Here is a 13,563-nt window from a genome sequence, read left to right as displayed (position 1 = left end):
CTGACCTCACAGGCTTGTCCAATAGTACATGAGTGACTGCGCACAAGCTGCTGAGAACAGCATTGAGAATGGAGGCGCCTGGGGGACTCTCTCAGTTGAGTATCTGACTTGGACTCAGGTCGTGATCTCAGGGTCCTGGGACGAAGCCCTGCATTGTGCTCCCTACTCAGGGGGAGTCTGCTTGTCCCTCTGCCCCTTGCCCTGCTCATGTTCTCTCAAATAAATAAAATCTTAAAAAAAAGAAAAAGAAGCATTTCTAATGCAGTAAGTGCCCAGTAAATGTTTGCTATTATTACTACGAAGCACTCTTCCCTTAGGTGAAGTTATGTACATCCCCCACCCCCACTTTTTTCCTGGAGCCTAGAATACATCTCTATGACAGAAATTTCCACATTTCTATATATATAAAACCACATCTCCCTCCCCTAGGCAATGAGCACCTGAGAAAGAATTATATTTTAGTTTTCTTTATATTCCAGAGCAATAGCTAACCTATGCTTGTTAAAGTGCTTAACAAATGCTCAGTCAAGAACTGAACTAGTGAGCAAAGGGAGAAAAGACCCAATTCGAGTGACGAGAAAGAAGAAACTATCACTCGGAAGAACTAGAAGAAGCAAAAGGACTTAGCGAGGAAAGAGAAGCCCAAGTTTATTTCCAAGTTTTCTAGTCTGAGAATCAGAGAGGTCATGTAACTGCTATCCATTCCGTCAACAAGTAGACGTGGCAAACATACTATAGCAGAGAAGTTAGCAAAGTCCTTGCCTTTATAAAAATTATATTCTGCTGGGAAGGATCACAGAGTAAACTACGGAAACACACCTTAGGCAGTAGTAAGTGCTGAAAAGGAGAAACGTCACTAAGGAAAGCTGATCAGGAATGACGGGACTGTGGACAGATTTAAAGTTATAGGAAATCATTTATGTACAGATCTAAGAAACATTCAGAACTATGTGGCTGTTACTAGAGATTAGGTTAAAGATGTGCGAGTTCTCTGCATAAATAAGGTAAAGTCATCAGCACTTACTTAAGGAATACATCAGAGCAGAAAAGAGTAGAGTCCAAGGAAGGAAAGAATGGTGGGGGAGTGTGTTAGGAGGGATATATGCAACTGGGAAAAGGCAGAACAGGAAACGGCTGAGACACAGCTCAGGGCCTATGGACTAATATTTGTGCAGTGCTCGTGAGTGAGCAAGAAAACAGCGTTTACTTCCCGTGTTTCTAGGTTTGAACCTTCAACCACGCCAAATGTCAGAGGTGAAAGGGTGGGAGACAAGAAAGGCATCAAATGCTACTAGAATCAGACAAAATGTTCATGTCTAAAGGCCTGGTGATAGATCATGTGGTTGCTTAATCTAAGGAAATTGACCAATATACCTATGTTCTTAGATAATTTCTCTAGCATCAAGTTGTTTTAAACCCACACTCCACATTCTGGGACACAGAAATGCATAGTTTATATTAAATGAAGATTTGCCTTTAGTCATAGTTCCTTGGGCGCTAGGGCGGCTCAGTCAGTTAAGCACTTGCCTTCAGCTCGGGTCATGATCTCAAGAGTCCCAGGATCGAGCCCTGCATCAGACTCCCTGCTTTTCCCTCTCTCTCTGCTCCTCCCCCTGCTCAAGCTCTCTCTCTCACTCTCCAATAAATTAACTAAAAATCTTTAAGTCATAGTTCCTGAGACATAACTAAAATGTGCTCCTTAAAAGTGAAGTCATGGGGCGCCTGGGTGGCTCAGTGGGTTAAGCCTCTGCCTCTGGCTCAGGTCATGATCTCAGGGTCCTGGGATCCAGCCCCGCATCGGGCTCTCTGCTCAGCGGGGAGCCTGCTTCCCCCTCTCTGCCTGCCTCTTGGCCTACTTGTGATCTCTCTCTCTCTCTGTCAAATAAATAAATAAAATCTTTCAAAATAAATAAATAAAAGTGAAGTCATTAAAAAAAAAGTCCTTAAAATGTTACCATAGCAGTGTCTGGATTGTAGTCATCAATCTGTTCAAAAGTGTTTATATCTTTATTTCCAAGGGCTATTTGAAGAGCTATGGAATCATCAAAATACCTAGGTTGGTAAGATTAAGGAAAAATGCCTTTATTGACAACTGAACAGTAATGTATAAGATCGAAAAGTGTAGGCTAGGGATACCTGGATGGCTCAATTGGTTAAGCGACTGCCTTCGGCTCAGGTCATGGTCCCAGGGTCCTGGGATGGAGCCCTGCATGGGGCTCCCTGCTCAGTGGGAAGCCTGCTTCTCCCTCTCCCACTCTCCCTGCTTGTGTTCCCTCTCTTACTGTGTTTCTGTCAAATAAACAAATAAAATAAATTAAAAAAAAAAAAAGTGTATTCTATTGTCACTGCGGGGACTGGCTATTTTTGGAAGCAAAGCCCCAAGTCACAGACAATTCCTTCCAAGGGGGACAGAGAGGGAATGCTCAGCTGGCATGCTCACACATCCGCAGTGCCCTCCTGGGAAGTGGAGCTTGCTGGCCCAGAAGTGCCACCTTTGGAATGTGTATCTTCAGCGACTGACTCAGTGTGTGTTTCAGTCAAGGCATCCTAAGAAATGAGCACATTATAATGGATAAGCCGCAGGTTTATAAACAAAATGATGCTCTGAATTTTCACCACACAGTAACTAAAATGAACAAAACATAAGCTTCACTGTATTAAAAAAAAAAAGGGGGCAAAAACAATTTGTAGGCTTTTTACTCAATGCCTCACTAAAAATATCACCATAAAAACATGGAAGTGCAAAATTCTACTATTCTGGTTCAGAAAGGATACCGCCCAGCGTAGCTTAGTGTTTCAGGATCAATGTCGTCTTCGTAAGCATTCAGAGGGAGGAGTTTCCTTTTGATGGGATCAAAAACTAGCTGATAAAGGAAGGTATTGTTGGCTCGAATAAATCCTTTGATGTAATCTTCTGGTACTATTATATTCATCTTAAGATAGTGTCCGATTTTCCTGATGACCTAATAATGGATGTAAAAATATTTACTGGTTATCTGCAAATACGGAATTGGGAATTCAGCGTCACCAAGATCAAGTCGTTCACATTAGAGGAGGCTGAGGAGACACAGTATCTATTCATTACATCTGTACCGAAAGCCTCTACCAGCAAGCATGGCCATTTCATATCACTAAAAACTACCTCTGTAACAGTATTTTCCTTGATTTCTCTATAATTAACCTGAAGAATGAACCTGTCAGTTACACACCCAGTTTACATTCCCAGGTGTGACATTAAGACACATTCCTTGCCCTCAAAGTCCCGTTCATCCAAAAAGCAAAATACAAACATACAAAACCTGAGAATTAAAAATGAAGCCAACATTCTAACTTTGGTTAGAGTCACGGATGACTAAAGCTGGTAGTGGTTTAAACACTTCCTCACACACTCAAGTGGAGAGCCGGAGAGCAGAGTCTGGCCCTGGAGCCACCGCTAGTCAGTGCCCACGGCTCCCTTCCCGGCTCTGCCACTGCCACTCCTGAGGATCACCCAAGCAGAGCGCGGCTCGGTGGCAAAATGAGCTTCTTCAACATATGCTAGTTTTTTTTTTCTTTTCTTTCTTTTTTTTTTTTTTTTGAAGGTAAAGATATCAGAGAAGCGACAGAGCGGTGACACAGGAGCCTCCGTTTTCTGGAGGACACGGACACGTGCTACTGCGTCAGAGGCAGTAGAGAAGAAACCCGGCGGTCTTCTATCAAGCCATGTGAAAGAGATTTACATAAATGTGCAATTCCGGTCATAATTTTTGCCTTTTCAGAAGACAGGGCTCCTTTTCATTAAAATATCCTATATATGCTAACATGTAGTGAATTTATTATTCGCTTTAAAATAGCCAACATTTTATTGGTTTGAATTTGAGTCAGTAAATAGCAGCAGCTATTACCCATTTAACAAAAATGTTGCCACCAAGAGATTCGAGTTGGGTGTAAAGGGATCCTGACACCAAAAAATTTGAGAACCACTACTACAGAGAACAGCATAGAAATTGGAAGACTATACATTTTAACATTAATTCTATCTAGGACATTTTGTTCTTAAATCTCTTGATACTGGTCTTCATTTTAAAAAGTTGCCAAAAGCAAAATTCTAGTGTTTTAGTCATTTTGTCCTTTTGAGGACACAATATGGGTTATCGACAGGATAAAATATTTAAAATTTATATTCTGAAGTGGTCACCTAGGATGTAAGAAATGCTCCAGAAGTTCAACAGGACAGTGGGTGACTCACTCTTACCTTCACGATGTCTGGATTATTGGCTAATCTTAGCACTTTGCAGGCCTTCGCTAAGCCGATCCCACGCAGCGAGGAGAGGTAGTCACAGCCCGAGAGAATGCACATATAGCGGAACTTCTCCTCCGTGAACACGTCCCCAAGCTGTCTGCACATGCCCAGCCGCGCCTGGTCAATCTCTAGTCCATTTCCAAACTGATCCATTTTTAAAATCACCTTCAAAAGGAAGGGAAATTTTTAACACCTATAAGGCTCATTTTAATGTTTCATTATCCAGTCCACTGTGATATTCCTAAGAATTCTTTCTTGTTCTTTATCATCGTACTGAGAGAGAAGAGAGATAGGCAAGCCAGATAATTAGTGTGAAATCTGCAAATAAGTTAAACTGAAGCATAGACGACGACAGAGAAGGTCGTGTGCCTGGACTCCCTTGTTCTGTCTCTGGGAGAAAGAATGCCTTTTCTGCACCTCTTACCTCTGACTGACACCCAGGGTTGTCATGGCAATCAAACAGCAATTCATACAAAAATCCCTTTTTCTTATCCTTAAAGTAATACATGTTCATCGTAAGAAATTTGGAGAACACGGAAATTCAGGAAGAAGAAAACAGAAGTTGCCTGACATTTCTCATCTATCACTGTCACCCAGCATTTACCCTTTGACAGATCCTTCTAGTCATCTATGAAATATACAGATGATATAAACGATATCGTATATTATAAATATGTTATAAATGATATAAACAACATTGGCAGTAACAAAAATGAGATCATTTTGTGGTTTTGTATCTTAATTCCCCCGTTACAATATCATGATAACATTTTCCATTGAACAGTTTTATACATAATTCTAACTGCAAAGCATCTGGTTGGTTAAGTTATTTAACTCACCTAATTGAAAAATGTAAAGCATATAAGTTATAGCAAAAATAAGAATAAGTCTGGGGTGCCTGGGTGGCTCAGTTGGTTGAGCCTCTGCCTTCGGCTCAGGTCATGATCCCAGGGTCCTGGGATCGAGCCCCGCATCGGGCTCTCTGCTTGGCGGGGAGCCTGCTTCCCCTCTCTCTCTGCCTGCCTCTCTGCCTTACTTGTGATTTCTGTCAAGTAAATAAATAAAAATCCTAAAAAAAAAAAAAAAAAAAAAGTCTACTCTCTACTGAAGAACTTGGATAAAACAATAAAACCTTCTAACCTTAAGGGCTTATTCTGAAAAAGTGTCCATATTACACAAATGTCAAGCAGCAAAAACTTCATTTTAAATAAAATAATTATTAGCATCATAATAGAGGTTAACGGCAAGTGTTAAATAAAATAGTGATTCCTGGAGAGGAAAAACCTTATTTCCTCACTTTATACCACTGCCAACTGCACAGAAAAGCAGCATATAGTAGCTGGGAGTCAAGTACCTTTTTACAGCCGAAAGCGAGGAGGTCAGAGTCCTCTGTGATTATAGCTTGTACAATACCAGCTTTGTTAAGGTAGGCCAGCTGCGCGTCTGCTTCGTACGGAGCCACCAGACAGTCTACTCCCTGGGACCGAGCAGCCTGCCAGAGAAGGTTGGAGTCAATCTCCAGCACAGCGTCTAGAAAGCACTCGACAACTTCCCATCTCATCACCAGCCCACATGTACTTGCTCGTGTTATTTTCAGAAATCATTTCCTTCGGCGTAAGTTTTCCTACTTCTAGGCCTAGCACATGTTGAACTAATCATACAGCCACAATGCCACAATCATATAGCCATCTTTTTAAAAAAATCAATTTATAGGAGAAAATACTGCTGTACATTCAGAGGGAGAAAACAATTACAAGCCAGAAACTTAATTATTTCAAACAGTAGAAAGCTTGCATCTTAAGATGCCTAGACTCTCAAAGCTTACAGGACATTTGTTTGGAGCTCTGAATATATTTTTCCCGTAAAAACATTTTCTTTTCAGACTACAAAAGTCTATACTACACTGTTTTGATAAAACTACAAATCACTGTATTTATTTTCCCATGTTTACTAAGCCATTTGAACAGAGGCCTGAAGCAGGGGACCTGTGGGCTGGGGCTGCTGGCCGTGCAAAGATCTATGGTGGTAAGAAGCTTCCATGCAGAAGCAGGCTGAGGAGACTAGGGGTCTGAGAGGTCCTGAGCCGGTGAGGCTGGTCTGACAGATCCCACGGCCATCAGGAGTGGAGGTGGTAAGTGTTGACGACTACACGGCAGCGGGGTGAGGCTGGCCCTCCAAGAACTATCCCTTCCATCTCTATAGAAGGTGCCCACCGAGCTCAAATACCTAAAAGGGAGGGCATCCCTTAGTCCTCAGGATTTCTCCCTTGGAGACTGTTGGACTCCTTTGCTCTGCTGAAAGACGCTGCTCTCTTCCTCCTGAGACCGGCACTTCCTTGAAGTTAGGCCTAGAATAATCTCCCTCCCTTCGCTTTCTTGCTCCTCCATCTGTAAATGACTCAATTAGTTTTGATGAACTTAGCCATGTTACTTTGGCTTTCTCACTTGGCTTACTTTAATAACTTCGTGGGCCATCACATGTGTGATATTGACAGAACGGGTAAAACATTCTCTGGCTTCTGAGACTTTGCCCTCACGAAGAAGCTGCTTTCCCTTAAGAAGATTGGCTTGTCGTCTTCTGCAAGGGAAAAAAAAAAAAATCAAGAGGCTGACTCAAGAAACCATAATTAAACGGTAATTCAAGAAATTTTCCTGGGCGGGAGTGTGACTCATCTGATAGTGCTTACCAAGTCCCTGAGAACATGAACCCAGATCTTCTGGGCTTCCAGGTAAAAGGAACACAAGTGATTGATTGATTGATTGATTGATTTAAAGATTTTATTTATTTATTTGACGGAGAGATTGAGAGAGAGCACAAGTAGGCAGAGCAGAAGGCAGAGGGAGAGGGAGAAGCAGGCCCTCTGCTGAGCAGGGAGCCGGATGTGGGGCTCCATCCCAGAATCCTGGGATCATGACCTAAGCCGAAGGCAGCCGCTTAACCGACTGAGCCACCCAGGTGCCCCAAAAGGAACACAAGTGATTTATAATACACACGTACACAAGCTTATCCTCAGACTTCCACAGAAATGCTTTATGTCAAAAGAAAATGGAGTAGCTAAGACACTTAAGAAAATGTGAATCAAGGCTTTCACACCATCAAAACGAACTTTCAGGCATAAAGATGTCCAGTTATCAACATATGAAGAACTTGAGAAATACTTCCTGTGAGCTTGTGGGATCTACTAGAACTAATTTCAGAAAAACCCAAACATCTGCATAAGAACGGTCTATAACAATCAAGAATGTGGTAATTTGTAGAACTAATACTAAATACGGTTAAACAGGGAGGCAGTGACAGCACACATTCTGACAATACAGAACTACTAATTTTAAAATGGGAAAAGAGAGAGGAAGAAAGAAAGACATTTTAACTGTTTTCAATAATCCTACTGGTAATGGTAGTATCAGTATTTTATTCTGAATCTACTGTTGAGTGTAACAAAATACTTATTTTGGGATAAGACAAATGAGTCATTATTAGATACTGTAACTTCATCCCCCCTGTGCCCTTGAAAATAAAGTTCTCCGTATGGAAGAAAGGAGATAAAGATGCACCACAGCCGTGAGTCTGAACCAGAAGAATCAGTCAGAACCCACGAGGTTTTGATCTTTAAGTAAGAGCGCACACACAGACACACACATTCCCTAGTTCCACTTTTAGACGGGGCTCCACAGATGAAGAGACCTGGAGAAAAGGATTTTAAGTGCCTCTCTCAATGGCACAGGGAAAGCTGATTCTACAAAGACAAAAAGAGTTCATGGGTCAGAGATATATAGTGTAACTTTTTATTGTTGTTGTTGTTGTTGTTGCCGTTTTTGAGCTTAGCAAGAGAAAATAATAATCTGCAATTAGAATTAAGAACATGGTGTGGGATACCCAGATGGGATCTGGTTTGGCTTAGTCCCTTAGCCATACTAGCTTGGGACTGTCACTTATCCTTTTAGAACTAACCTAGAACCTACTAACTTCTTATTAAGAGTATATTTAGTAAACTGTCTATTTGTAATAGAATGTGGGCTCAGACAATTTCAGATACACCTTTGCAAATAAAATTTTTAAAGTTCTGGCTTTAAGAATCAGAGCCTCCAGGGGCAACTGGGTGGCTTAGTTGTTAAGTGTTTGCCTTTGGCTCAAGTCATGATCCCAGGGTCCTGGAATCAAGCCCAGTATCAGGCTCCCTGCTCAGCAGGAAGCCTGCTTCTCCCTCTCCCACTCCCCCTGCTTGTGTTCCTTCTCTCGCTGTGCCTCCCTCTGCCTCTCTTCCCCCACTCAAGTACACATGTTCTCTCAAATAAATAAATCTTAAAACACACACACATACACATACACACACAGTAATGTGTTCTTTTTAAGTGGCAAACCTAAAAAACCAATGATGTAGTAAAGCTGAATAAATAAAAATACAGTAATGTAGTATGAATGTAGTAAAGGTGAATAAATAAAAAAAAGTAGAAACAGAAAAGTTATGGGTATGCTAATGTCAAAATAGACTTTAGGAAAATAAAAAGCATAACTAGAGATTAAAAGAGTCACTACATATTGTTTCAGTTACCACAAAAATGTAACTAATTCTAAACTTGAGTGCAACCAATAAAATCACTTCAAAATAAACAAAACAAAAGTGGACAGAACTATAAGGTAAATGACAAATCCAGTACCAAATTTTAACATACTATTCTTGGAAATTTTTGACACAAAACAGTAAAGATACAGATTTGAGCACCATAATCAATAAGCTTGACTGACTGGTCGATATACAATCTTCCTCTTAATAACTGGAGAATACACATTCCTTTCCAGCACACACGGAACACTTAAAGAAATTTGTTCAAGTACTAGGCTATAAAGCAAGCCTCAACAAATTAAAATTTAAAAAAAATTGGTATACAGACTACAGCATCAGACCTTAATGCAATTAAATTAGAGAGTGAATAGAGAATCAACTTACTCTCTTCTAGACTTTTCCACTTCCTTTTTAGAAGGTAAAGTACATCCATCAAACACAAGAATGGGCTTGATCCCATGAGAGAGCAACATATTTACAAATTTCATACAAAATCCTACATACCTGTGAAAATAGAGAAAAATGCATTTAGGTGCAGGGCACCTTGTAAGGTAATACTCTTGCTTTTTTTTTTTTTTTTAATTTTTTTTTTATTTATGTGAGAGAGCATGAGAGGGAGACTGTCCATGGAGCTGGGAGCCCAATGCGGGACTCAGATCCCAGAACTCCGGGATCGTGACCTGAGCCGAAGGCAGTCGCTTAACCAACTGAGACCCCCAGGTGCCCCTACTCTTGCTCTTTTTAAAACCAGATGAGACAGATTATGCAAAGACGAAGTTTTTACTTTTTTTTTTTTTTTTTTTTTAGCAAATGCTTTCACAGGAAATGAAAACTCTAATTTAGACTTGGGTTCAAATCCTGCCTTGGATCCTATGGTCTGCGACAGCTGGTGAGTTATTTGACGCTGTAAATCCTGCTTTTATCTGCAGATGAAAAGGCTTTGACATCTCTTCCAGTTCTGATATTTTGTGCTTCCAAATCTTGCCTTTTCCCCCTATATATATATATATATATATATATACATATTTTTTTGCTTCGAAAAATTTCCAATCTACTGAAAAATTGAAAGAATGGTACAATAAATATTGGATTCCTCCAACAATACATTATCGCACCCGAGGTACTTAAAATCAATAAAATATCATCCAATATACAGTGTATATTAAACTTTGTCCAAGGGTCCGGTATTTCTTATAACCAGCGGTGTCCTGGTAAAGGTTTAACAGCCAGTTCTGGGGGAAGGGGCGCCTGCTCCCTAGCATTTGTCAATTTCCCTGACACGAATATGTTACAACGGTGAATAAACCACCAACGTGGGGTCACCAAATGCTGAACTGAGAGAAGGTGTTATACAGCAAACTCGCATGAGCTGGCTCCAGCACAACGTTGCTCATCACCCCACCACCCCGACAGTCTAGGATCCAGACAAGGATCTGTATCACGTTTTATTCCAGCAACGCGATTAACAAAAAGAGCCACATTACAACTTCCCTCATTTATAAAGAAAAGGATACTTTAACGAACAGAAATAGACATAATATTAAAAGATAATCTTTTAAAGCACATACACTCATCTTAATGCAAGACTCATTATGTGGTCCTTCTTTTTATTGTAAACCAGCAGCAACAGACACGAACTGGTCTTCAGAACAGTGACTTTGTGCTAATTCTGGGCCTACTAGTGAAGTATCATGTAAAAAGCAGGGGAAAGCCAATACAAAACCATAACAAATCTCAAAGGAAATTCACATATTTTTTTCACCAGACAGAATCCAAACATCAGACCCCTGTTGCCGATATCTTTCCAGGTCAGTGTATTAGATCTATCTCATTCCTTATAACGGTCATAACGGCTTATCATACACTTATCCCAATTTTCTCACCTTTTCTGGTTAATATCCCCATCCAAAGGTGGATAAGAAAGAAAAAGTAAACTGTATCAAATGTGACTTATTAGCTGCTGTGAGGAAAAAAAAAAATTAAAGTCCACAGTACTTTGTAGGAAGTCCTGAAGCTTTTTAGTTCAATAAATTACTACAGGGCAGGTCTGGGGAATGCATCAATGACATCTCTAATAAAGGATGTTTTCTGTATTTTGGACAATTCTTCCATATTAGTCAAAAATCTCAGAATCCCCAAGATTACAAAAAACTAGAGAAAGTTCTTCACCTGTGAAGTGCTATTTAAAGAAACACTACAGGTAGAATGAAAAACTTGCAGTCTTCAGCTACCTGCAGTTACTCAAATTCAGTGGCAGAAAAGACATGGCCTTTAAAAAAAAAAAAAAGAAAAAAAAAAAAAGAAACCAGCAGATGGAGTGGCAGCAGGGCCCGGGCTCCTTCAGATCCCACATGTACTGTCTGGTCCAGGTCACTTTTGGTCAAATTAACTGGAGAAGAATGAAAGCCCGAAACATTCACCATTCAATAAAGCCTTTCCCTCTTTCCTCCAGGAAACAAACAGCATTAATACATTTTACCTATTTTTCATTGTGATTAAGTAAGTTACATTAAGGATCTGGGAGCCTTTCCTCTAGGAGATAAATTACATATCGCAAAAAAGAAAATTCATAATAGTGATCACATAGCTCTGGGAAATCTCTGTTTTGAAATTATACTTGCTCCTTTTTCTAATGTTTCTATGTTAAAAAATAGAGAAGATATTCGTCCATGGAACATGCCTCAAATGAGGTCATAGTTATGACTGGATATCAGCAAGGCCCACCACTCTGGGCCCCAAGTACAGTAAAGGGGAGTCAGAACACCTCGTCCCTTTGAAGCAACTGTTTTGTTTTGCAAACAGGGCTCAGTTTCTTAGGTAAAAAATAAAAGACACAGTCCTTGGTTTTTGTCTCTCGGTGTCTTAACACTACATCCCAGAATGAAGTCGCTCCTGATTTGGCAATGTTGTCAGTTTCACTTCTTGGTAAACCAGGCATTGAATGAAAATGATCCCAATATAAGTCTGATTCTTAGTTGGCAAAGAACTAATACGAGGTCCCAACTTACTTATCAGTAGGTTCTCCTTTGGCTAGTTTCTCAGCACAAGCAATAGCTCCTTTGTGAAGCCAGCAATACGTATCCACAGCTACTACCTGTCCTTTATACTTCCTCACGTGGATGGGTTCAGAAGCTTCCTTGATAAACTGCAGTAGTCCGTGTATCCCCATAGCGCCAACTATGTGATGTGAGAGGAGAAAGGAAAAACAGCAATATTTAGAGCAAAATACATTTACTCAAAAGTTTTAGAAAAATAAGAAAAAGAGCTCAGAAATGGATAGAGCAACTGTTACTGCTTGATATTTGAGAATCAAAGCTCTTCAATACGTTAAGTGGGCTCGTCTCTGCCTGGAAGTTCCAGTCCACGGTATTTACACTAATGTCAACTGACAGTTCCACAATGGTTTATTCTTTCCAAGTGCTTTCCCCCTTGGAATCGGGACATGCATTCCAAGCCTAGGCACCCAGCAAGTGCTAAAAGCGCTCGAATCTCTATCTCTCCAGAAAGGCATTGTTAAGATCTATGTCCTTCTAGCCAGGAAGAAGCCTGGAAGTCCCTTCTTTACGGAAATTCTGGAGCTGGCTCACACCTTTCTGAAGCACTACTGCTGACCCTTTGAACAAGGAGGGGGGGTTGTATGCTTCCACCCCCACCCAGCAGAAAATCCATATATGATTTGTGACTCCCCCAAAACTTAACTACTAATAGCCAGAAGCTTACCAATTTCATAAACCCGGTTAACACATATTTTGTACGTTATGTGTATTATACACTATATTCTTTAAACAAAGTAAGCCAGAGAGAGAAGAAAATGGCATTAAGAAAATCACTAGGAAAATACATTTATAGTACTGTACTGCATTAGTTGAAAAAAAAAATCCACGAATCCGTGGATTCTAACCTCACAGTTCTAACCCCTGTGGTTCAAGGGTCAGCCCCACTCAAGATAAAAAGTAAAAGCAATGGGGCTGAACAGCTGCTTAGCATTTCATAACATAAACCCCTCCCAGCAAAAATTAAGTCGGAGGGGGGGCGGGGCGGAGACAAGAAAGAACAGGTAAGAAGTCAGCCTCACCTGGATACTGTATCAAAGCTCTGAGCTCTAGGACAGCAGCGCATTCGCCAGGTCGTGGAGCCAGGTGGGGGGTTCTGGCTCTTAAATACCGCGGGTAACTCGGATGCACGTGTTCTCAAGTCACAACTGGACAAAGGCAATTAGCCTCCTACCTCTCAGATAATGCCTCTAAAAAGAGTTTCCTTTCCCTTCGAGGGAAACTGACGTAGTACACACCTTGGGAAACGTCTCCTCTAAGCTAGGTAAATACGCTCGCCTAAACGTCTCCTCTTCAGCGGAGCGGAATGACCCGGGGCCACACGGCGGGCATCATCTCAGGGCGCCCGCCCGCCACACGCTAGGTACGACCACACCGGCGACCTCCCCGCTTCACTCCTGTCCACCGGCCGTGCACGAGTGCCCCGCAAGCCCATTCCAGGAGACAGGTTTCCTTTCGCCTGCAAGACATCAAGAAGAAAATTCGCTTTTCCTCACTTAAGAGTCGGCGCTGCACGTGAAAGCGGGGCTGCTAGCTTGAGCAGCAGCCCTGCAGGAGTCCGGCGGGCGGGAGCCTGCGCCCGCGGACCGTCCCGCGCTCGGGGCAGCCTTGGCCCGGCCTGCAGCGCGACTCGGGATCCTGCGGCCGGGGCGGGAAGACCCCGC

The 13,563-nt window shown here is 41.5% G+C and overlaps 1 protein-coding gene across 3 annotated transcripts in view; it reads right to left on the bottom strand.

Annotated features, from left to right (window-relative positions):
• LOC111150790 (exonuclease 1) overlaps window positions 1-13,269 on the bottom strand; it is a 34,043-nt gene extending 20,774 nt beyond the window's left edge. For 2 of the 3 annotated variants that reach the window (XM_022508388.1, XM_022508391.1), the window contains exons 1-8: window positions 13,138-13,269; window positions 11,855-12,023; window positions 9,231-9,350; window positions 6,736-6,859; window positions 5,637-5,774; window positions 4,235-4,447; window positions 2,776-2,963; window positions 1,956-2,052 (exon numbers count right to left, since the gene is read on the bottom strand). In XM_022508388.1, coding sequence (XP_022364096.1) covers window positions 1,956-2,052; window positions 2,776-2,963; window positions 4,235-4,447; window positions 5,637-5,774; window positions 6,736-6,859; window positions 9,231-9,350; window positions 11,855-12,015 — 1,041 coding nt within the window. In that variant the 5' untranslated portion in view covers window positions 12,016-12,023; window positions 13,138-13,269. Of the gene's footprint in view, window positions 1-1,955; window positions 2,053-2,775; window positions 2,964-4,234; window positions 4,448-5,636; window positions 5,775-6,735; window positions 6,860-9,230; window positions 9,351-11,854; window positions 12,024-12,921 lie in introns of all 3 variants that reach the window. The other variant, XM_022508389.1, reaches the window with a different exon arrangement.
• Between the last annotated feature and the right edge of the window lie 294 nt (window positions 13,270-13,563).

This window comes from Enhydra lutris, unplaced genomic scaffold, assembly GCF_002288905.1.
Source record: "Enhydra lutris kenyoni isolate GAN:26980312 unplaced genomic scaffold, ASM228890v2 scaffoldscaffold24, whole genome shotgun sequence".
NCBI classification, from domain to species: Eukaryota; Metazoa; Chordata; class Mammalia; order Carnivora; family Mustelidae; genus Enhydra; species Enhydra lutris.
The sequence above is the reverse complement of the archived record's forward strand: the minus strand, read 5'-3'. Positions and strand labels throughout refer to the sequence as shown.